At 39.7% G+C, this 24740-nt stretch overlaps 1 protein-coding gene and 1 long non-coding RNA gene across 6 annotated transcripts in view; one reads left to right on the top strand and one right to left on the bottom strand.

The window, feature by feature from the left end:
* Positions 1 to 24740, top strand: part of TXNRD3 (thioredoxin reductase 3) — an 85530-nt gene that overhangs the window by 54785 nt on the left and 6005 nt on the right. For 2 of the 5 annotated variants that reach the window (XM_037034032.1, XM_037034028.1), the window contains exons 9-16: positions 252 to 477; positions 1661 to 1753; positions 7072 to 7148; positions 7719 to 7875; positions 13469 to 13576; positions 20477 to 20572; positions 22624 to 22758; positions 22971 to 24404. In XM_037034032.1, the coding sequence (XP_036889927.1) occupies positions 252 to 477; positions 1661 to 1753; positions 7072 to 7148; positions 7719 to 7875; positions 13469 to 13576; positions 20477 to 20572; positions 22624 to 22758; positions 22971 to 23033 (955 nt within the window). In that variant the 3' untranslated portion in view covers positions 23034 to 24404. The remainder of the gene's footprint in view (positions 1 to 251; positions 478 to 1660; positions 1754 to 7071; positions 7149 to 7718; positions 7876 to 13468; positions 13577 to 20476; positions 20573 to 22623; positions 22759 to 22970; positions 24405 to 24740) is intronic. The other 3 variants (XM_037034031.1, XM_037034029.1, XM_037034030.1) reach the window with 3 other exon arrangements.
* Positions 8933 to 9408, bottom strand: LOC118978550 (uncharacterized). The gene is made up of 2 exons (XR_005064748.1): positions 9313 to 9408; positions 8933 to 9121 (listed from the first exon to the last, which is right to left on the bottom strand). It is a non-coding gene; the product is annotated as an uncharacterized LOC118978550 (long non-coding RNA).

The following is a 24740-nucleotide window of genomic DNA, read 5'->3' as shown; positions in this document are numbered from 1 at the left end:
GTCCTTTTGAGGTGAGGATAAAAAAACATACACACAAAACTTTGCTTGCAGTTTACTAATTTGATTTTTAAAAGACTGAGGGATACTTCTTCCTCCACAGAGAAACTATTACAAACTCCGGAAGGCCATTTCTTTTAGTGTTTCTTCATTCAAGCCCCAAATTGTAATTCAGCCAAGAAAAGACCATTGAAAGCAGTAACTCATTTTATTTTTATTGCCTAGGTATTCTGTTTCTTATTTTTATTTTTCAGTGATGACCTTTTTTCTCTGCCTTATTGCCCTGGCAAAACATTAGTAATTGGTGCATCTTATGTGGCTCTGGAATGTGCAGGATTTCTTGCTGGTGTTGGCTTAGATGTCACAGTTATGGTGCGTTCAATCCTTCTTCGTGGCTTTGATCAAGAAATGGCAGAGAAAGTGGGTTCCTACATGGAACAACATGGTGTTAAGTTCTTAAGGAAATTTATACCTGTCATGGTGAGTCTGAATGATATTTGGAATTCCTTTTATTTACTTTTTACTCTCTTTAATTAGCCTTTTATTTTACCCCTCCTTCATTTCATTGAGTAAATTGGTCTTTACTCAGTAGGAAACCTTAAAGATAAAGTGTTCCTACCCCAAGTCTATAAAACTGGCCCCATTTGTCCCTGTCTTCTCCTCCTCTGATAGGGCAGGGTCCTTGCTCCTCTCAGGCAAGATTCCCTCTTCTCTCACTGTTCCTCGCCTTCTCCCACTTTTTCAGGGACTTCCCATCTTCAGGGTCTTCCTTTCTGCTCTATCATGCCCTTCAGTGTCATTCGTCTTTAAACAACTAAGCTCTTCCACCCTTCTCTGCTTTTCTGACTGGGTCCCCATTTTTCTTTTTCCCTTTAGGAGAAAACTATGCATGTTATTTCTCATTTCTTACCTCATTTCCCACTGCCTCAGACATTCAGCTGCTTCTTCCTTCCCTGCCACTCCTTTGAAACTGCCTGTCAGGTTCTGTTGTCAAAGCCATTGGTTACATCTCTATCCTATCTTACTGGACCTCTGGCATCTACATTCTTTCCATTTGAAACCCAGTCCTTTCTGTACTTCTCTGGCCCCACCGCCTGTGGTTCCATGTATACTCAACTTGTAAATATCAGAACACCTGGTCCCTCCACCCTTTTCCATTCTCTGCCCTTTATACCTAGGCAGTCTTCTTTAGGCCCACATTTTGATATCTTAATGCTAATGGCATATATATATCCTGCTCAGGCATCTCTCCTGAACTCCACACCCATTTGGACAGCTGCCTACTAGTTATCTCCACTTGAATTCCTCATAAGCATTTCAAATTTAACAAGGCAAATAAGAAACTCTTGATTTTCTGCCTATGTATAATCCCCTGCTAATCTTTCTGTCCTGTGTAGTCACTAAATGATACCACAGTCCACACAATTTACTAAACCAACGCCTTAGTAAGCATCCCTTCTTTCTTTTATGCTACCTCCACTGACTTAGTTCTACCTCCAAAATGTATCTTGTGACAGTCCTTTGTTCTCTGTCTCTCTCTGTTTAGTCCAAAAAACCTGAACACACACACACACACACACATTCACATGAACATGAACATCCTAGGACCCATTAGTTTTCAGTTCCCTTTAGATAGAATCATTACATTGTTTATCCTTACTAGGTTCAACAGTTGGAGAAAGGTTCACCTGGAAAACTGAAAGTAGTGGCTAAATCCACTGAAGGACCAGAAACTATTGAAGGAGTATATAACACAGTGAGTTTTTATTTTTGTGTTTGGTAAGGGTTTTTGGTTATGTGGGGTTTTTTGTTTTTTAAAAATCATGAGTGTGTGAGTTCAGTTGTAACAGTTCCTTTTGTAGCTGATGATAATCAATTTTTTTCTTTATTTGTAAATATGTTGAATTACATTGCTTTTCTAATCTTCAATCAAATTTTTACTCCTGATATAAACCTAACTTGGTAAAGGTCCTATTTATATGTTGTTGAATTTGTTTATTTAGAATTTTTACATTATATTCATGAATCATACTGGCTTATAATTTCCTTTCACAGATTGAACTTGTCAGATTTTGATGTCAAGTTCATTGTAATGTAATGGGGTGCAGTGTAGGGGTCCCCAAAAATAGCAGATTCCTGATAAACTTAGATTAGGGGAAGGGGGAAGTGGACATAAGGCAGTTAAAGTACTTTGCATAGTTGCACAACTATTAAGTTGTGCTGCCGCCCAGGGCAAAAGGTATACATGACTTTAAGGTCCTATTCTGACTGGTGATATAGCCAGTGAAGGTGGATGCCCACCCCTGGTGCCCCTCTGTCACAGGGAACTCTTGCCCTGACTAAACTTGGTAGCTGAAAGAAGGTAAAAGAAAAAGGGGAACTGGCAAAAGTAGCACATCATAAGAGGGGCCGGATATGAGGTCATATAGGAGCTCCAGGTCAAGCATTTAAATGAGGCCTGAAAGAGGAGGAAGAAGCTGTGCAGGAGGAAAGGGTGTAAAGAGAGAGCTGATGGAGCTATGTGAGGACCTCCTTAGCCAAGCGCAGATTTGTGGGAGATGTTTGGAGCTGAATGAACTGTGATCAGGAATGCTGAGCTGCAGACTTCTGCTTCTCTGAAAGACATATGGAGAAGCCACTCTTGGGACATGTGCCTCCCTGGACTCCACCATGATCCATTGTAACATGGGACATATTTCCCTGAACCACTACATGGAGGCTGAGAACAACATATCCCAGATCCTGAAGGAGAGAGAGCTTCTACAAGAGGATGGCCACTCTGAAACCTATAAGAGCATCTTCCAGAGGGGATGAAGACCTGTTTGCACAGCTGGTTTAAGAACAGATAAGAATGTGGGAACTCCTGGCATGATTTTGGCTTATAGCCTGGTGGGGAGCGAGGGAAGTTCTGAGTCTTGTGGGAGAACAGGGCTCTGAGGAGGAGTGCTCTCAGCCCCCTAAGGATGGAATCCTGTAAATAAAAACCTGCTTCCTTCAACACTAATTGTTGAGTCATGCATCAAGGTACCATATGGTCGATACCCAGTTTGCTTGGTTACACTAACTAATGAAAGGAGTTTGGAGTGTATTTCCTCCTTTTCTTTCCTCTGGGAGCATTAATGTAGTATTGGAACATTCTTTGTATATTTGATAGAATTCACTGCTGCAACCATCTGAGTCAAGAATTTTCTATGGTATTTCACCACTGATTCATTTTTCTGACAGTCAAAGGACATTGAAGGCTTTCTATTTTTTTCTTGAGTTATTTTACATTAATATATTTTTCTAGGAATTAGTGCATTTCATCTAAGTTACCAAAAATATTGGTATAAAGTTGTTCACAATATCTAAATTAGTAAATTATTTAATTTTGTAATGAGATAAAATTTATATGTAGTGAAATTCACAGGTCTTAGATGTATAGTTCAGTCAGTTTGACAAATGTACATGTTCATGTAATCCACACTCCTTTGAAGGTAACAAAACACATCTGTGATTTTTAGTAAGCTCTTGTGTATTTTCTCACTTCCTGACCCCAAGCAACCCTGTTCTGATTCTGTCACTATGAACTAATTTTGCCTATTTAAGCATCAGAGAAGTGGAACCATATGGTAGGTATTCCTTGATATCTGGCTTCTTTTATTCAGAGTAATGTTTTTAGGATTCATCTATGTTGTCTTGTATATCAGTAGTCTTTATTGTATAAATTGTATGACTATACAGTTGTATGTATACCATAATTTATTCGTTTTCCTGTGCGTGAACACTTAGGCTGTTACTAGCATGGGCTAATTGTGACTTAAACTGCTATGAAAATTTCAGGTATAAGGCCTTTTGTGGATATATATTTTCATTTCTTATGGGTAAATAAATACCTAAGGTTGAAACTGCTTGGTCCTAGGATAGTTTCTATGTTTAATTTTTTGAGAAAATGTCAAATACCTTCTAAATGATTATATTATTTTATATTTCCACCAGCCATGCATGAGAGTTTTGGTCATTCCATGTCCTCACCAATATTTGGGGTTTGTTGGCTTTTCATTTCAGCCATTATAATATGTGTAATGCACAGATATCAAACCCAAGGCCACTAGGCTGAGTCTGGCCCTCCACCTTCTTTTATCTGGCCAGGCACTTTGTTTCTACCCAGTGGCAGTGCTGAGCTCCTTGCCTGTAGTTAAGGAGTAGTTACATTTATACAGTCCTAAAATTACATTTGGACCTTTGAAGGCAACTGTGAGGCTGATGTGGCCCCTGGTGAAAATGAATTTGACATCCCTGATGTAGTGGTATTTTACTATGGTTTTAAGTTGCATCTTCCTGATGACTAACAACATGGAACATATTTTTCCATTTTAATGGTCATTTATATATTTTTCCTTAATAAGTGTCTGTTTGAGTCTTTGGCATATTGCCTGTTGGGTTATTTGAAGTTTTATTCTTGAATTTCAGAAGTTCAGTATATATTTGGATATATTCCTTTCTTCAGATTTAGGTATTATGAATATTATCTTCCCATCTATGACTTGTCTATTTATTTATTTATTTATTTAAATATATTTTATTGATTATACTATTACAGTTGTCTCATTCCCCCTCTTCATTCCCCTCCACCCTGCACACCCCCTCCCACCCACATTCCCCCCTTTAGCTCATGTCCATGTGTCATAAGTTCTTTAGTTTCTACATTTCCCACACTACTCTTGCCTTCCCCCTGTCTATTTTTTACCTACAGTCTATGCTACTTATTCTCTGTACCTTTTCCCCCTCTCTCCTCAAACTCCCCTGTTGCTAACCCTCCATGTGATCTCCATTTCTGTGGTTCTGCTCCTGTTCTAGTTGTTTGCTTAGTTTGTTTTTGTTTTTGCTTTAGGTGTGGTTGTTAATACTTGTGAGTTTGCTGTCTTTTTACTGTTCATGTTTCTTATCTTCTTTTTCTTAGATAAGTCCCTTTAATATTTCATATAATAAGGGCTTGATGATGATGAACTCCTTTAACTTGGTCTGATCTGGGAAGCACTTTATCTGCCCTTCCATTCTAGATGAAAGCTTTGCTGGATAGAGCAATCTTGGATGTAGGTCCTTGCCTTTCATGACTTGGATTACTTTTTTCCAGCCCCTTCTTGCCTATAAAGTCTCTTTCGAGAAATCTGCTGACAGTCTGATAATAGGTGTAGGTGTAGGTTTCCTCTGTAGGTGACTGTCCCCTTATCTCTTGCTGCTTCTAGGATTCTCTCCTTCATTTTAGTCTTGGCTAATGTAATTATGATGTGCCTTGGTGTGTTCCTCTTTGGGTCCAACTTCTTTGGGACTGTCTGAGCTTCCTGGATTTCCTGGAAGTATATTTCCTTTGCCAGACTGGGGGAAATTCTCCTTTGTTATTTGTTCAAATAAGTTTTCCATTCGTGGCTGTTCCTCTTCCCCTTCTGGTACCTCTATAATTCAGATGTTGGAATGTTTAAAGATGTCCTGGAGGTTCCTAAGCCTCTCCTCATTTTTTGAATTCTTGTTTCTTCCTTCTTTTCTGTTTGGTTGTTTCTTTCTTCCTTCTGGTCCACTCCATTGATTTGAGTTCCAGTTTTCTACCCATCACTGTTGGTTCCCTGTGCATTTTCCTTTATTTCATTTAGCATAGCCTTCATTCTTTCATTTAATTTGAGACCAGAATCAACCAGCTCTGTGAGCATCCTGATCACCAGTATTTTGAGCTGTGCATCTGAAATGCTGGCTATCTCTTGGTCACTTAAAAGTATTGGCTTTGGGGCTTCGAGCTATTCTTCTTGAGCCATAATGTTTTGGTTTGTCCAAGCCTGTTATGTAGTGAGGGGCAGAGCCTTAGGTGCTCACCAGGGTGGGACAACCCAGTTGCTGGATTGTGATGCTGTATGTGGGGGCTGGGTCAGAGAGGGAACAATGGCACTTGCTCTGCTCTCTGTCGGATTTCAGTCCCTTCTGCTGCTTCCACAAGCAGATCAGGGCCAACTGATGATGGTTCCCATGTAGGTGGGCTTGTGTAAATTCTAGGACCCTGTGGGTCTCTCCAATGAACTCTCCTGTGAGGCTGGGAGTTTCTCCTGGCACCTCAGCCCCCACATATGTTTTTAATCAATGCTTTTAGGCTTCATTTTTCAGCGCTGGGGCCCTGAGCTGTGTGGTCTGTCTTGCTCCCTGTTTTCACCTGTTATATCTGTGCACAAATGTGTGACGGTGTTCAGCCAGCCTCCTTGCGTCCCTCACTGGGTCCGCTCATTGCCTCCCCTCCCCTTCCCTTGCCTGGGGTCTGTCAGCCACCGCTTTTTCCTGCCACAACCCCTCTCCACCTACTGCGGACTCTGCCCCTCTTACCGGTCTGGATGAATGATTGTTGGACTTCTGTACAGTTCAGTTTTCTGTCAGTTCTGGTTGTTTTTTTGTTTCTAAATTTTTGTTGTCCTTAATTTTGGTTGTGCAAGGAGGCACAATGTGTCTACCTAGGCCTCCGTTTTGGCTGGAAGTCTCCTCATTTTACCTTATCTCTTTAAAGGCCCTGACTCCTAATACTCTCTGAGTTATTGATGGTTAGGACTTCAACATGAATTTGGTAGGGGGGTACATAATTTCAGCACATAATATAGGATTATTCAGATTTATATATGAGTTTGGTAAATTGTGTCTTTCAAGGAGACTTTTTCAGGGATGTGATGTACAGCATGGTGACTAGAGTTAATAATACTGTATTGTATGTTTGAAATTTGCTAAGAGAGTACATCTTAAAAGTTCTCATCATAAGAAAAAAATTTATAACTGTGTGGTGACAGATGCTAACTAAACTTGTGATGATCATTTTCAATATATACAAATAATGAATCATTATGTTGTATACCTGAAACTAATATGTTGTGTATCACTCATGCCTCAATTAAAATGCATTTTGACCAAAAGAAATAAGGAATCTATTTCATCTAAGCTGTCAAATTCATTGGCATGGGGCATTTATAATAGTTATTAGTCTTTTATTGTCTGAAGGATCTATAGTGATGTTCCTGCTTTCATTTTTAATATTGGTAAATTTGTGTTTTTCATCTCCCTTTATAGGTTTTGTTAGCAATTGGTCGTGACTCCTCTACAAGGAAAATAGGCTTGGAGACGATTGGTGTCAAAATCAATGAGAAGTATGTACATGTGGGATCATGTTGGTGCACAAAGCACAATGTTTCTACAGATCACCTCTTAAAATTCTTATTTAATTACTAAGATACAAAATTTTACTGCTTTGAATTTATTTTATATTAAGTACAGTCCCAGCTCTGTGTTAATATATCAATTTTTTCATTAACAAGTAACTCTTTATTGTGTGCCTGAAAGAGCCCGTGCATGATTTTAAAAAATAATTGAGGAAATGTATTCACCTACATCTGACTTAGACTGAATTTTATGGCCTTGGTCAAGCAAGGAGAAAGATTTCAAAGCTCTTAAGTGAAGCTGTGGGGGAAACCAGAGAATATCCTCAACATCCAAAAAATGAGCCTTGTTTTATCAACCAGCAAGGTGTTTTCTTCCGCAGCTACAGAAACTTTTGCTATTGTAAGCCATTGGTCTTAATAGACAATTAATGTCCTGAGGTACATGAATTCTTAGAGCAAGGTCATATCTCTTTGTATTTAGTTCTCTTGGAAGAGTATTAGTCATCCAGCAGTATAGAGTTAATCATAATATATTTTTCCCCATTCAAAATCTAATAGGAGTGGCAAGATTCCAGTCAACGATGTGGAACAGACCAATGTGCCGTATATTTATGCTATTGGGGATATTCTGGAAGGTAAACTTGAGCTCACTCCTGTTGCCATACAGGCAGGCAAGCTGTTGGCTCGAAGACTTTTCGGGGGTCATGTAGAAAAGGTAAGTTTCTTACTGTTGTTTTTGAGATAATATCTAAATAAAATTATGACTTAAAAAACCAGTTCAAATAAAGCTTGTGTGTTTGTTTTTCGAGTAAAGGGTTTTTCACCAATAAGCCATTTGCAGGTGACTTATTTACTACTGGTTTTCAAAAATATTTTTTAATATATGCCATGTACAAGATGTTTTGCTGGATAATATACAAAGTACTGACATGGTTCCAGCACCAAGGAGCTTGCTAGGTAGGTGGGGGTCATGAGTAAGAAGAGGAGTAGTTAATTCTGACTGAAGGGATAAGAAGGGGCCTCCTAGGTTATTGGTTGCACTATCACAGAGTAGGAGGGGATTAGGATGCCGGCCCTGGCTTAAATGCCTGTTAGTGTGTGAAGTCGGTCATGTCATTTCACTTCACTTCAGTTTCGCCATCTGCAACGCTGATGGTGTGAATCAGGTGAGTTCTACAGTCTCCTTCACCCTTCATAGACTTTGATCAAAGATTTGGGATGGACTTTGTAGAATGAGTAATTTAAAACTGAGGGAGCAAAGGGCTCTTTTGATAAGTAGATCATTCAAAAGCCCAGAGCTCTGGGGGAGTTCGTGCTCTATTCCATCAGGAGCACAGTGAATGTGTGGAGGTGTTAGCAGGTGAAAGATTGACTGGTTAAGTCAGTCTTTACTGGGTGGGTGTAAGGAATGCTAACTGTTCTGTTGCACACAAAGGAAAAATTGTCTCATCCACGATACTTAACAAATTTTGAGGAGTATGCAGGCAGAGCAATTGGTGATAGAAGAGTACAATAGGAAATGAGGCTGGAAAATTGATTTGGCACCAGATCATCAGAAATCTATGATGCCACAGTAAAGAATTAATAGGGCCCTATCTAGGCATTGGGAGCTATTTAAGATCTTCTTTTTAAACTTTTCATTTAGAAAGATGGCAAACCTCAGAAGGAATAGTATCAATCACCCATATTACCCTTTTCACTCATATTTTCCAGTTATTAACATTTTGCCATTTTTGCTCTCTCTCTGCATGTACATTTTTTCATGCTATTTGAAATAAGTGGCAGACATTAATGATGTTTTGCTCCTAAATACTTTAGCATGTATCTCCTAGGAATAAGGATATTGAACTACATAATAACAATTCCATTACTGTAGCTGAGAATTCAACAAATATGCAGTAATATTACATTTCTTCAGTTGTTCATTAGTATGTATGCACATGTTTTGATTCACACAGTACCTGGCTCTTTTTTTTTTAGATTTTATTTATTTATCTTTAGAGGGGAATGGGAAGGAAAGAGGGAGAGAAATATCAATGTATGGTTGCCTCTGGTGTGTCCCCTGCCGGGAACTGGCCTGCAACCCAGGCATGTGCCCTGACTGGGAATCAAACCACGATCGTGTGGTTTGCAGGCCCGCGCTCAATAGTACCTGGCTCTTTTGACTCCTAAGTCACTTGTAATCTTGTAATCTTGCAATCCTCTGCCTTGATTTACCTATTTGCTTGCTTATTTTACTTTTCATGACTTTGATTTTTTAATATATATTTTATTGATTATACCATTACAGTTGTTCTATTCCCCCCCTTCAATCCCCTCCACCCACACCCTCCCTCCCCCACCATTCTCCCCCCCTTAGTTTATAACCACGTGTCTCAAGTTCTTTGGATTCTATATTTCCCCCACTATTCTCGCCCTCCCCCCTATCTATTTTCTGCCTACCATCTATGCTATTTTCTGTGCCTTCTCCCCTCTTCTCCCCCTCCCACCCCCCTGTTTCTAACCCTCCATGTGTTCTTCATTTCTATGGTTCCACTCCTGATCTAGCTGTCTTCTTGGTTTGCTTTTGTTTTAGGTGTGGTTGTTAATAACTGTGTGTTTGCTGTTCTTTCACTGTTAATATTTTTCATCTTCTTTTCCTTATATAAGTCCCTTTAGCATTTCATATAATAAGGGCTTGGTGATGATGAACTCCTTGAACTTGACCTTATCTGAGAAGCACTTTATCTGTCCTTCCATTCTAAATGAAAGTTTTGCTGGATAAAGCAATCTTGGCTGTAGGTCTTTGGATTTCATGACTTGGAATACTTCTTTCCAGCCCCTTCTTGCCTGTAAGGTCTCTTTTGAGAAATCCGCTGACAGTCTGATGGGTACTCCTTTGTAGGTGACTGTCCCCTTATCCCTTGCTGCTTCTAGGATTCTCTCCTTCATTTTGGTCTTGGCTAATGTAATTATGATGTGCCTTGGTGTGTTCCTTCTTGGGTCCAACTTCTTTGGCACTCTCTGAGCTTCCTGGATTTCCTGGAAGTCTATTTCCTTTGCCAGACTGGGGAAGTTCTCCTTTATTATTTGTTCAAATACGTTTTCCACTCGTGGCTGTTTCTTTCCCCCTTCTGGTACCCCTATAATTCGGATGTTGGAACGTTTAAAGATGTCCTGGAGGTTCCTAAGCCTCTCCTCATTTTTTTGAATTCTCATTTCTTCATTCCTTTCTGGTGGGATGTTTTGTTCTTCCTTCTGGTCCATTCCATTGATTTGAGTCCCCGTTTCCTTTCCATCACTATTGGTTTCCTGTGCATCTCCCTTCATTTCAATCAGTCCAGCCCTCACACGTTCCTCTAATTTGTAACTTTGTTCCTCTAATTTGTGACTATAATCAACCAGTTCTGTGAGCATCCTGATAAATAGTGTCCTGAATTGTGCTTCTGAGAGGCTGGCAATTTCTCGGTCGCTTAGAGTTATTGGCTCTGGGACTTTGAGTTCTTCTTGTGCCATCTTTCGGGTTGTTCGTGCCTGTTCCATAGCAGGATCAGAGCCCTAAAGTGTTCACTAGAACAGGGCAACTCAGTCGCTGGGTTGTGACGTTGTAGGTGGGGGCGGGGTCAAAGAGGGACAATGGCTCTCACTGGTCTTGCAGGGCAACTAAGTCGCTGGGTTGTGACGCTGTATGTGGGGGCGGGGTCTAAGAGGGACTCTGGCGTCCTGTCCGCCGCCTGCCACCACGGCCCTCACCGGTGCCACAGTTGCTGCCGTCACCGGGCCCACGCGTTTCGTTCCACTGCACGCGAGTGTGCCACCGCCGTCAGCCCTCACCCCCTGGGGCCTGCGTGGTCTGTCTCACTGTGCATGAATATGCGTCCGCGGTCTGCTCCGCACCCCAACTGGTTCCCGTCTGCCTGCGCGCCTGGGTCGGGGGCCCTGTCCTGCCCGAACCTGCTCGCTGCTGGCTCCGCCCCTCTTACCATCCCCGTTGAACGGTTAGATGTAGTCGGACTTCAGTATAATTCAATTTTCTGTCCTTTGGTTGTGTCTTTGTTTCTCCAAACCTTTGTTGTATTCAAACTTGGTTGTGGGAGAAGGCACAGTGTTTCCACCTATGCCTCCATCTTGGCGGAAGTCCCTTCATGACTTTGATTTTTAATGAATCCAGTCTACTTTTTTTGTAGAATATCTCACATTCTGAATTTCTCTGATTGTTTTTGTGTGATTAGTTTCAGGTGAAAAGTTTGGGGTACATATTCTTTAGAAGAGATGCTGTATGCTGCTTATTTTATCAGTCTAGTTACCTTGTGAAGTTGTGAACAAAGACCTAGTATATATGTGGAGATGTTGGTGGATGAGGGGTAGCTGGGGATGTGGTACTGCTTGCATGAATGGGTGGGGCCAGGAATGATAAATGTACAAAGAAGAATTATCCTGCCCCAAATGCAATAATAGCATTTTGAGGCATATGGGAGCAGAGTAGTTCCTAATGCTTTCAAGAAATTAGTCATGGTGGCCATGGGGTAAAGAAATTAGAAGTGGATGAGTGTGTGTGTAAAAAGGGAGTGATTAAAAGTCTAGGACTGAAAGGAAGGCTACAGGTAGAAAAAGATGAAGTCCAGTTCAAGTGGAAAAAATAGTGTAAGATGTGGAGAGAGTATTTTAGATGAAAGGGAGAAAGTTGAGGAATTGCCTGTTGATTTCTCTGTTGATATGAGACAGGAGATAGAGGCCTCTGTTGAGCCATGGGATATGGGATCAGCTGCTGGTCACTAAATAGAGTGATGAGCATTTGATGGCTTAAGAGAAATCAGAAAACTAGGCACCTGGTTATGTGATTTTTCTCTAGCCATATTGGAATAAGCACAAATGTTTCTTGATTAGCAGTTAGCAAATGTGAAATTCAGTTGAGCATATTTTAGTTAAAGACTCTAGGCTGATGCATATTTGTATGCAAATCACCTCTTTAGTGCAATATACCTGGTGTTTTGAAGTTTTTCTTTTGTGTAAAATAGAAAATCACTCAAAGTAGGCAAGTTGGGGAAGTTTCTTATAAAGACCATGTGGATGAGTAGTCAAGTCGCACAGTGACTTAGAACAAGGACTGTGCTAGTACTGGGTCTCACTGCAGTTAAAGCAGGGCTGGGTCTGGGTGTCACAGCTGCTCTGGGGCCCTAGCACACTGAAGTGGGCTTCACAGGGTGCCCTTCAGTTAGCCTAACTTGGCCACAACTCTGTTTTTTTTTTTTTATCACACTGCTACACATAAGGGATTGTTCCTTTGCTCCTAGTTTATTTTCCTGCAAAAGAAACAGTTTGGTGCAGCTCATTTTTCTCTGCATAGGTTTCTGGTCAGCTTATGGATTACCTGTCATTGGGGATGTCATCTCTAACCTAATAATCTGTAACCTATTGGCAGGGGTTTGGGTGACATGCAGTGCTCTAAGCATTGTAACACCTCGAGGGGCCGTGGATACACAGGCACAGCGACCTTCATCCCTGGTTATACCCTCCATTCTTTCTCTCCCTGCACACCACTCTCTATCCACATACACAGTTTTAATGACACCTCCTCCAACATGTTCTAACTCTGCTTCGCACAGTCACAAACACTTTATCCTCCAGGCAAGGATGCCACTTGAACTTGGCGAGGCAAGGGGAGCTGCTGGAAGATCATGTGTAGGGTTCGGAGTCTGCAGTCTGGTTGTGCTGTCCACTCATGCTGTGTCTCAGTCAGATCAAGGCTCTGAAGAAGTTCCATCATAACCATGGGATTCATGCAGTCTCAGCCTCCAAGGACACATGTGTATGCCATCTTCCCTTGGTGGTCCAGGGAAGTCACTCAGACCTGCACTATTAATCTGTTTCTTTGCTTATCATGTCAGTGGCACTATTAAATAAAATGGCCAAGAGTGGTCTAGGCTTCAAGTGAAATAGTATAATTCTCCATCACCTAGTGGACGTAATGGAAAGCAGGACCCAGAAATTGTGGGAACGGAAAAAAATTTTTAGTTGCCCTTAAGGGTGGGTGATTATACCCACCTTCTCCTCTACTGAGTGGTTTTCAGATCAGAAGTGTGAGGTTGGGGCTCTGGGAGAGCCAGTCCTGTTCATTCATCACTGGCCAGTGTATGGTCTCTGCCCTGGAGTTGAGCTCATCCCATCTCCTTTAGTATAATTTACAATTCCCTGAAGTGTTGATATATCAGAATCATTTACATTGAACTGGACTTACTTATTTTCCTTTTGTAAATGTATGTGATAGAAGTTTTTGTTGTAAAAAAAAGTGTCACAAAATAAAAGCATGTAATTTCTTTATCTTTCAGTGTGATTATATAAATGTTCCAACTACGGTATTTACTCCTCTGGAATATGGCTGCTGTGGATTATCTGAAGAGAAAGCTATTGAAGTATATAAAAAAGAGAATCTAGAAGTAAGACTGTATTTAGTTTACTTTTGGTTTATTTTACTCTTTTAATCAACTGTCTTCTTAATCACTTTTTATTTTGTTGTTTTGCAAGTTATTGTAATGGTTATATTGTAGGAAATCATCCTATTTTAGGAAAATTAGAAATTAAATACAGTGGTATCTTGGTACTCGTTGTTAATTCATTCCAGAACTCATGACAAGTGCCAAAATCAAGCAGATGATAAAGCATTTTCTCTTGTGGGGCAATGTTGTGACTCATACAAGTTCTAGCAAGCACAGTGATTCCTGAGCAAGCACTGAGTGCTGAGACATTGTCAAAATGCAGTGAGTACAGAGTTTGACAAGTTCTGAAGCCAATAAGTACTGAGGTATAACTGTAATTTAAACCCCATTTCTCTTGTAAACTAATAGTAACACGTGGTGAAAGAGAGTTGTATAATGTATGCATTAGGGCTTTTGAATTACAAATAGCAAATACCTACTTGAGTAAGCTTACACAAGGAAGCACATGTTATTACAAGTTCTTTTAGGAGTACAGGAATGTTTCAGGGCCTTAGGAAGGGATAAGAACTAAGAGTTGGAAGATCTTCTCACCTCTTCCTTTTACTTGCTTGGGGCTTATGTATTTCTGTGTGTGTGTGCATGCAATTCATTCTTATGTTCCTACAGATAGACTTTTTTTGTCTCTGGAATGCACATAGCAGTCAAAATACAGCCTTTGTTTTACTCCCAAGTTTACTGTTTATTCTGGTCTTAAGAGAAATGGATTAACTTACTGTTTCTTAGTCTCAATTTTAAATTATGGGAGAGGACCTCTGACTGGTCTGTTGGGTCTGCTATCCAACCACTTCCATTTGGCATGATGGTAGCCAGACTCATGGAGTGTCAGCATGGCTCTGGGAACCTACACCATCACTGAGCTTTAGGTGGGGAAGATGAGCATTTCCTAGAGTTGTCATGGGCTGTGGGCCATTCAGACTCTGACAAAGATGTCCTTCACACATTTATTTCAGCTTCCCTTTCACCACTACTCTGTTTAATCACAACAACCTTATAAATATTTTCTTACAATTTGGTGGGTGGTGTGAGTATTATTTTTTCTGCACATCCTCCCAACATAGGAGAGATAGGGAGAAATGAAAAGAGCCAGAGGATTATTTCTACTTGAGGTATTAGGCAAAAGATAATTGAAATTTCAGTTCTTTCCCTTAAATGACATTTTAATTTATTACTGGAAATTTCTTTAAACCATAGCACTGATATTCCCTAAGTAAAAAGCCCAATGAGTTACTGAAACTCTTACTTACATTTCTGGTATTGGGAAAATATATGACTAAAACTTTATAATGTTATTTTAGCTGGTAGCTTTCAATGAAACATTTACATTTTAGAGGACATTGTCTGATCAGTGTTTATAATTAACTCCTTGTGACTATGAGCCATCCTTTCTGCAATGGTGAATTTTCACTTGGGTGCTGGAAAGTTGATGGTAATGATTACAGATTTAACACTTAGTTGTAAAACTTTTTGAAATTAATTAGAATTAAAATACAGAGGCAAGAAGGCTGTAGAAGGCCAGGTCCTATTTAAAGGAATATTTTTATAGGAAAATAGTTTCCCAAGTTTGTGGGATTTCTTTAAGGTATTCATTCTAATGTTCACTGCACATCAATTCACCTACTTTCTTTCTTTCTTTCTTTATTGCATTTGACAAGACTGAAAATTTAATGTATTAGTATTTTTAAAATTCCTATTATAAAAAATTGGAGGAAGACTCAAAAATACCGATATAATATTTTTTTAAGATTTTATTTATTCATTTTTAGATAGAAGGGGGAAGGGAAAAGAAAGAGAGGGAGAGAAACATCAATGTGTTGTTGCCTGTCATGTGCCCCCCTCTGGGGATCTGGCCTGCAACCCAGGCATATGCCCCAACTGGGAATCAAACTGGTGACCCTTTGGTTCCCAGCCCACACTCAATCCACTGAACAACACAAGCCAGGACTATATAATATTTTTTAAGTAAGGAAATCAAGGTAAAAAGAGAATGAGGGTAGAAAAAGAATAAGATAGTTAGAGGAAAAGTTAATTTGTTGGTTCACAAAATTAATGCTATAAAGTCTATAATACTTCAGGCTTAAGATGAAAAAAATGAATTTAACACTAAGCTCCCTACTTCATGACTAGAAGAAGGAGAATTAGGAGGTATTTCTTCACATTTTTATAAAAGGGGCATTCAGATATGATGAATGATATGCTTAATATATCTCATTAAATACAATAATGGATTTACAGAAACGTTTCTTATTAGATTCAAAACTGCAGTCCCATGGCATAATGCCAAAGTGCAGTATATTGAAAAATTAATTTCTATTGATAGACACTGGTTTAAAAAATAAAAGGGCATCAACAAGAGGGAAAAAAAGTAATTCCTAAAGGAGACAAAATAAGGTTATGCTCTCTGGTGGCCTGACCCCAAACAAAATTTTACAGTACAGGTACACCTCAGAGATGCTGAAAGTTTTTTTCCAGACCACCCAAATAAAGAGAGTATCACAGCAAAGTGAGTCACACAAATGATCTGCTTCCCCACTGCATATAAAAGTTATTGTTACACTATACTATAGTCTATTGAATCATCAGTAGCATTTGTATCTTAGGGAATAGGGAAGCTTAAGAAGAGGGAGAGAATGGGGGAACACTTGCTTAGTGGAAAATTGAGAACACACATTTATCAATTACATTTGCCATCTTATATGGGTGTGGTTTATGGTGCTCCAAAATAATAAGAGTAACACTGAAAATCACTGTTTAGGACTTTGGTCAAGATATAGGCATAGGTAAACACAACTCACCTCCTTGCACAACCACAGCAAAAATTACAATTAAACTACAAAACAACTATTAGAACAGTCAGAAAATCAAGCTGTATGAAAGTCCAACAACAAAGGAATTAAAGAAGTCACATTCATTCAAATGGGTAAGAAGGACAGAGATGCAGAATAGTGTAGTCTCACGCCCATGTGTGGTGGGTAAATATTGGGAGGCATATCTCCTGTGCAAGTGATCTCAACCCACACTAGACCACACAACCAGGGCTCTAGTTCCAGGAGTATAAGTTCCCATAACTTCTGGCTGTAAAATCCAGTGGGGATTGGGCAGTGGGAAAAACTGCAGGAGTCTCAGGCATCTCCTGTTAAAGAGCCCACAACAGACTTAAGACTTAGACTCACTTCCTCTGGGCTCTTGCACCAGGGCAGCAGTATGAAGAGCACCAGTGGCATACTGGGAGGAACTGAAGTGTCTGGCATCAGGGCAAGTGCCAAGGGATAGCTTCCTCCCGGACAAACACTAGAGGCCAGGCAGTGGCCACTGTTCCTTTTCTGAGACCCTCCCCCACATGGCCGCAGAGTAGCAACACCATATCTGAGACTCAATCAACCTAGTTCACACAGGATGCTCTGCCCTGGTGATCACCTAAGGCACAGGTGGCAAACACAATGCCCATGGGCCAAATCTGGCCCTCCATGTTGTTTTATCTGGCTAGGCACCATGTTTCTATCCAGCAGCAGCGCTGAGCTCCTTGCCCTTAGTTAAGGAATAGTTATGTTTATACAGTCCTAAAATTACATTCGGCCCATTGAAGACAGCAGTGAAGCTGATGTGGCCCCTGGTAAAAATGAGTTTGACACCCCTGACCTAAGGCTCTGCCCCATCCAGCTTACAGGTGCTCTTTTCTACATTAGGCCACACTACTAAGATGGAGTCAAAGCAGCTCTCCCTAAAAATAGAAACAAACACAGGGAGGCTGCCAAAATGAGGAGACAAAGAAATGTGACCCAAATAAAAGGACAGAATTAAACTCCAGAAAAAAAATAAACAAAATGGAGATAAGCAGTCTCTCAGATGCAGAGTTCAAAACACTAGTTATAAGGATAGTCAAGGAACTCATTGGGTACTTCAACAGCATAAAAATGATCCAATCAGAAAAGATAGGGAAATAAAAATTAATGGGGAATCGACAGTTGAGTGGATGAAGTACAGAATCAGAACAATGATTTGGAACATAAGGAAGAAAAAAAACAGAACATCAAGAAGACAAAAAAATATATAAAAAATGAGGATAGGGTAAGGAGCCTCTGGGACATCTTCAAATGTACCAACATTTGAACCATAGGGGCGCCAGAAGTAGAAGACAAAGAACAAGATAATTTTGTTCTTAGGAAATTAGGAAAAATTTCCTAATTTGGTGAAGGAGATAGACATACAAATCCAGGAAGCACAGAGAGTTCCAAATAAGTTCAGCCAAAAGAAGACTACACCAAGACTTACCATAATTAAAATGCCAAAGGTTAGCCCTAGCTGGTGTGGCTCAGTGGATTGATGCCAGCCTGCAAACCAGAGGGTGGCCAGTTTCATTCCCAGTCAGGACACATGCCTGGGTTGTCAGCCAGTTCCCCAGTTGCAGGTGCATGAGAGGCAACCATACATTGATGTTTCTCTCCCTCTCTTTCTCCCTCCCTTCCCTCTAAACATAAATTTTCAAAAAAATTTATGAAAATGCCAAGGTTAAAAGTAAAGAGAAAATCTTAAAAGCAGCAAGAGAAAAGCAGTTACCTACAAAGGAATTCTCCTAAGACCGTCAGTTGATTTCTCAAAAGAAGCTTTGCAGACTAGAAGGGACTGGCAAGAAGTATTCAAAGTAATGAAAAGCAAATACCTACAACCTGGATTACTCTATCCAGAAAAGCCATCATTTATAATCAGACAAGATCAGGCGCATTCAGGGTGGTATAGCTGTAGATTACCATCATTTATAATCAAAAACAGGTAAAGTGCTTCCCAGACGAGATAAAGCTAAAGTTCATCATTTATTGTATGAAGCGTTAAAGAGACTTATTTAAGAAAAAGAAGATCAAAACTATGAATATTAAAATGGCAATGAATTCACAACTATCAACAACTGAATCTAAAAAACAAATAAAGCAAACAATCAGAACAGAATCGTAATTATGGAGATCATGTGGATGGTTACCAGTTGGGAAGCAGAAGGGGGAGATTGGGGGAAAAGTCCAGAGATTAAGTACAAGTAGGAACAGAATAGGCAGGGGGATGTTAAGAACAGTGTAGGAAATCGAGAAGCCAAAGAACTTTTATGCATGACCCATGGACATGAACTAAGTGGGGGCTATTGCCAGAGGGAGTGGCGGGTGTTGGGTGGAGGGGGCCAAAGTGGGAAAATCGGGACAACTGTAATAGCATAATTAATAAAATGTATTAAAAATAAAAACAAAATATTTTAAAAGATCACCATTCATTATGCTGAGCGAAATAAGCCAGGCAGTGAAAGACAAATACCATATGATATCACCTTTAACAGGAATCTAAACAACAAAACAAACAAGCAAGCAAATTGTAACCAAAGACACTGAAACACAGAACGTGCTGACAGGGTCTAGAGGGGAGAGGGGAGAGAATCACAGGGGAAAAGGGGATGGACTCACATGAACAAATATAAAGGACACATGGACAATAACTAAGGTGGGGGGCAGAGATGGGAGGGAAGTGGGGAGCACTGGGGGAGGGCAGGACTGGGAATACAAGAAAGAAAACTGTACTTGAACAAGAGTTAAATAAAAAAATATAAAAAAAATCACCATTCACATATTATCATAACATATAATAATAATGAAAAGTTTGAAATATTGCAAGAATATTCAAAATATGACAAAGTAAGCACATGCTATTGAGAAATGGCACCAATAGACTTGCTTACACAGGCTTGCCCCAAACCTTCAAGTGGAAAAATTCAACTCTGTGAAGCACAATAAAATGAGGTATGCCTGTACAGTTGAGCAAAATCATCTTCCTGCCACTTCCCAGTGCCATAAAAGAGTGTCTGCCCTGGCTGGTGTAGTTTTATAAAGAACACTGTGGATTCAGCACAGGCCTGTGAAACAAGGGTCGCTGGTTCGATTCCCAGTCAGGGCACATGCCTGGGTTGCAGGCCAGGTCCCCAGTCCCCAGGTCCCCAGGGACACATGAGAGGCAACCACACATTGATGTTTCTGTCCCACTCTTTCTCCTTCCCAGCCCCTTTTTCTAAAAATAAATTTTTTAAAAAAGAGTGTCTTATCATATACTGCTAGCTCAGGAAATTTGAAGTACCATTTCTACTGAAAGCATATCACTTTCACACCATCCTAAAGTCAGAAAATCGTAAGTTGAACGATTGTAAGTTGGGGACCATATGTAGTTTAGAACATATTTTTTAATGCTGTCACCAAACATTAATCCATTGCCTTCTTTTTGGAGAGATTAGGAGGAGCAGCACTGGGAAAATGAAGCTGTCATGAGCAGGATGGGGGTCATGTTATATTTTGCTCTGGGTCTTTTGAGTGAGCCAGATTGAAGAGCCTTAGCTATGTACTTGAGTGCTGGAGTGATGGCTTTCAAGTAGCATAGGTAATGTTCTTAATATCATTTAATGGAGTTGAAGTGTTTTATCTCTTCTGCTTTTCTTAGATTTGGTTTGAAAATGATCTTGTAGGCAGGTTGTGAATTTGTCAAAGGCAGGATCTAAGTCTTTACCTTTTCAGCCCACACAGCCTAGTGCATTGTCTTGAACAGTATTATTCTATAAATATTTGAAAACTCAATTTAGTTAACAAGAGATTTTTTTGTACTAACAGTAGAGCAAACCAAAGGTCAACATGCTTGCGCAACTTGCATTATAGGAGCTGTGGCCCAGACACTCCAATCAGATACATAAAGTTGGACTCATGGAACTTTAAACTTCTGAAGGCTATTTTAGAGATTATTGTGTTTATATAACTAAAGATCATATCAAGGAGTGATTTCCTTATATGCCAATCTTGGCCCCTTTCTCTTCTTGTCTTCCAGGTGTATCATACTTTGTTCTGGCCTCTCGAATGGACAGTAGCTGGCAGAGACAACAGTACTTGTTATGCAAAGATAATTTGCAATAAATTTGACAATGTATGTGATATGATTGGAAGCTGAAATGCTGTAATTTTAAAATGTAGCTTTTATTCTAGTATTTGGATTTTTATTATTCCTTTAAAGGTAGTTTTCAGGGAAGGCATAAATTCTTCAAATTATTACCCAGTTAATATGTTTGCAGAGGTTGAACAAGTGATATAGATTGTAACTGAGGATTACCTTTTCAAAGTAATCATTGGAAGTTGTCTCTTCCAACCTACCAAACTCAGCAGTTTAGAATTAGATCACCTGTGAAAATTTGTATTCTTCAACTATTAAAATGTAAGTTGTATGTTTATGTGCATTTTGTAAAGCGAATATGAAAAAGCCTTTACAAGGAGATGCTTACACAAAGTGAAAACTAGTTAATTAACTAATTCCTAATGAAGCCTTTCATTAAAGAAGAATCAGTGAGGTGGAGAATCCATTGTCGGAGGCCTCTGCCTTCCCTGTTGTTGAGGTGAGCATGAAACTGTTAACAGGTACCCTGATTATCAGAGTTTACAGCACTGTTTATTCAGGACTAGTTTTATAAAGAACACTGAGGGTAGGAAGCAGTGTAAGCAGTTAATTACTCCCTTTTTAAGAGTTTATAATTTATCTGGGGAGATAAAACATCAGATTAGATACATATGAACAGCAACATCTGACATTTATATAAGTGTACAGAGTAATCTGAGGTTACTCTCATGAAGTTGTGGGCGCCTTCCCAAAGGGAGCAGGCTGAGACTATGCATGCACTGAGGCCTCTGAAAGTGTGTGGGAGTGGGGTTTGGTTGAGCTGCTTCTGAAACCAAGATTATCAGCCTTCGTATTATTTCTGACCTCTTGACAGAGTTGTTGACTATGGCTATCAGTCCTGAGGTGGAATTTTCATGTCTATTTACCTTCTTTTTGAACCCCATCTCTGTCCCTTGCCACTCCCTCTGCTCGCAGAGGCTGCCTCCTTGATCCCCGTTTCTCTCCGTAAAATTGCCCACTGTCCTCAATAAAGCTTATTACTTTCTTTTACTCCTGTCCAAATTTCTGCTTCTAGAGGACCATCCTACTACTATGTATTTTACTGTAGCTATGTGGTAAAAACTGTGAATGAGGTTTACCCTCTCACAGAACCTGCCTTCATTTTCATTTTTAAATGGGGATTTTCATCAGATGTTTTTACTGTCTGGTCTGCCTGCCTTTCCCAGTTTGCTGTATGCACAATGTACCACCTTAGAGATCCCAATTCAGTCTACTTCTGTGGGGCCCTGGGAACTCATTTCTCATCCAGAGACCCTGTGGCCCATGACTACCCTTCGAGAAACACTGCTTCCAGAGCTCTCCATTTTGAGCATCCACAAGTAGATGTGTGTGAGTTTGCTGCTTTGAACCATTGTTTTTCTTCTAGAATGTGAGGAGGCAAAGATTTCTGCCAGCCCCAAGACCTCTGCTGCCCTTTCTCTCTATCTGTTGTATACTTACTATCGAAGATTAAAACAAAGACTAGAGTATGATGGAAAATACACTGACAAAATGATAGCCTAAATGCATTATACTTTGGAAATTCGCCATGAATCTCTTTCTGTCTCAGTGATCTACTCATCACATGGACTTGGCACCTCACCTTCTACTTTTTGATCTTCCCTTAGTTGTTAGGAGTCAGGCAACTTGCTTCCTGGGTTGAGAATCACTGCAGTGACAGTGAAACCTGCTGCATTAGAATTATCCCAGTGTTGGACTTTAATTCAGATTTGTATGTCGTTTAGCACTATCTCAACATAATTCAGAAATTTCTACCATACATACTAATGAGCTCTTTTATTCAGTGAGTAAAGTTTGCTTATTTCCAGTAAATTTGAGTGCATGTTACTCTGGACGTGCATTTATTGACTCATTTAACAGATTTTTAACAATGGCTCAGTTTCATGGTAATGTTCTCTGCTGAGTTCAATGTTGGTTCTTTTTCTGTAGTAGATATTGTCAATTTGAACTGTGAACTTGCAATGACTAGATTCCTATCCAGACCATTAACCTACTGGGCTTCCCTTTGTTTTGATTCTGTATTAAAGAATCGGGTGATAGGATTTCATCTTCTTGGACCAAATGCCGGTGAAGTTACCCAGGGATTTGCAGCTGCAATGAAATGTGGGCTCACGAAGCAGCTACTTGATGACACTATTGGAATTCACCCCACGTGTGGTGAGGTACATACAGAAATGAGAGGTTTTTTAAAGTTCATTTCAATTGGTGTAGTTTGAAAAACTATTATGAAGCACATTGTCAGAAAGTTTTTGTATTGGTAATTATTTTGCATATGTTAAAGGAGAACAGATGTAATATTCAGAATGTGTTTTCTTAAAGCAATACTGAAATAATTGTTGCCAAAACACAAATTTGTTTTCTTCCTTTCTTACAGGTATTTACCACTTTGGAAATCACAAAGTCATCAGGACTAGACATCTCCCAGAAAGGCTGCTGAGGCTAGACCTGCTGCTGTCTAGTCTCCCTTGTCAATTCACATTTCTTCACATGACTAGAATCATGTGCTCTCATGCACAGGGCCCACTGCAGGGCTTTCATCATAGCACACAGATGAGAATGTAGACAAGGAGGCAGGCAGCAGTGCATATATACTCAACTGTCTCAGCTGACCTGGGAGGGGCAGTTACACTGCTTCCTTGACGTCTTACTCAGAACCCCTTATGAAGTGAGCTAAGACCAATGCTCTTCCAAGTCAGAGCTGAGCTTTCCTTTGAAAGACCGTTTAATCACATAACTAATCTAAGTTAACTTTTCTGTTTCCTAGGGTTTTTAATTTCCTTGCTTTGTTCCTATGAAAATATTGTTTGTTATAAAACTATAAAATGGTGATCTTCCAATGTGTGAGTATGGAAAGCACACATGGTCTCTGGTGAGTGGTGTCTGTGGAAATGCCCTGAAGTAACAGGCTGTAGAGGACTGGGGTGCATTAGTAGAAACTTACACACACTAAATGTAGTTTAGTTAGCTGTTTCCTCCTTTGATTACATTTTTACCCACTGCCTCGTGCTTCACCCTCTCCTGGTTTCCTGATGGTGACCACCTTGGAGTCAGTCATTCTCCTCTTAGTGTCTCTAGACCGAACAGAGTATCTTAGGTCAGAGAGAAATGCTTGTATTTTTTTTTTTTCATGTTGATCTTAAGATAATATAAAAGGTTTTCAATACTTTATTTTTTGAGTTGTATTTAAAACTCTAAAATGATTCAGTCTGCAATCTAATTATAGCCAAGTTCAGTAAATGAACAAACGATATTAGGATATTCCATTTGAATTTATATACCTGTCAGCATCTAAAAGGCCCTTGCAATGGGAGGCCTATCTACAGACACCCAAAGGATTTATAACCACTCTGCAAGTCATAGATCATTGGAAAGGGTACTTATCCTTAGCAAGGGGAGAAAAGGCTTGGATATAAATCTGTTAACTGGCTCCCTCATTCCCTTTCCCCTACTCCCTGCACCCCCGCCCCAACTTTATCTCTTTCTCCACTTTTTTTTTCTCCTCTCCTGGAGTAAAAGTGGGCTTTTTATAATGGTGAGAGATCTGTTTTATCTGGAAGATAAATTTTATATGTATCTAATAACGCAACATGCATATTGATCAGGGAAATATTAACATCCTGCATTATAGTAGAGATTTTAATATACCTAACCAATTTATTAGATAAAAGAAAAAATATCAGTAAAGGTACAGATTTGGATAGCACAATTAAGGTCAGTTGAATGAACTTATGAAGAAGACTTTAACATAAATACTCATTTCAAGTACATATTGAATATTTATGAAATTTGCCATATGCCAGCTCAACAAGTTTCTTTTTTTTTTGATTTTGAATTTTTTAATTATATTTTCTAAAATTATTTTTTTCAATTTTTTTATTTAATTATTTTTCAAGTACAGTTTTCTCTCTATTACTCCCATCCCATCCCACCCCCCATCCTCCCCCCTCCCTCCCATTTCCACCCTTCTCAGTTGTTGTCCATGTATCCTTTATATAGGTTCCTCTAAATCCCTCCCTTATACCCCTGAAATTCCCTCCCCTCTCCCCTCTGGTCACTGTCAGCCTGTTCTCTATTTCAGTGTCTTTGGTTATATTTTGCTTGCTTGTTTGTTTTGTTGTTTAGCTTCCTGTTAGAGGTGAGATCA

This window comes from Sturnira hondurensis, unplaced genomic scaffold (assembly GCF_014824575.4).
Source record: "Sturnira hondurensis isolate 20B ecotype Veracruz unplaced genomic scaffold, ASM1482457v3 Scaffold0021971, whole genome shotgun sequence".
Classification (NCBI taxonomy): Eukaryota; Metazoa; Chordata; class Mammalia; order Chiroptera; family Phyllostomidae; genus Sturnira; species Sturnira hondurensis.
The sequence above is the reverse complement of the archived record's forward strand: the minus strand, read 5'-3'. Positions and strand labels throughout refer to the sequence as shown.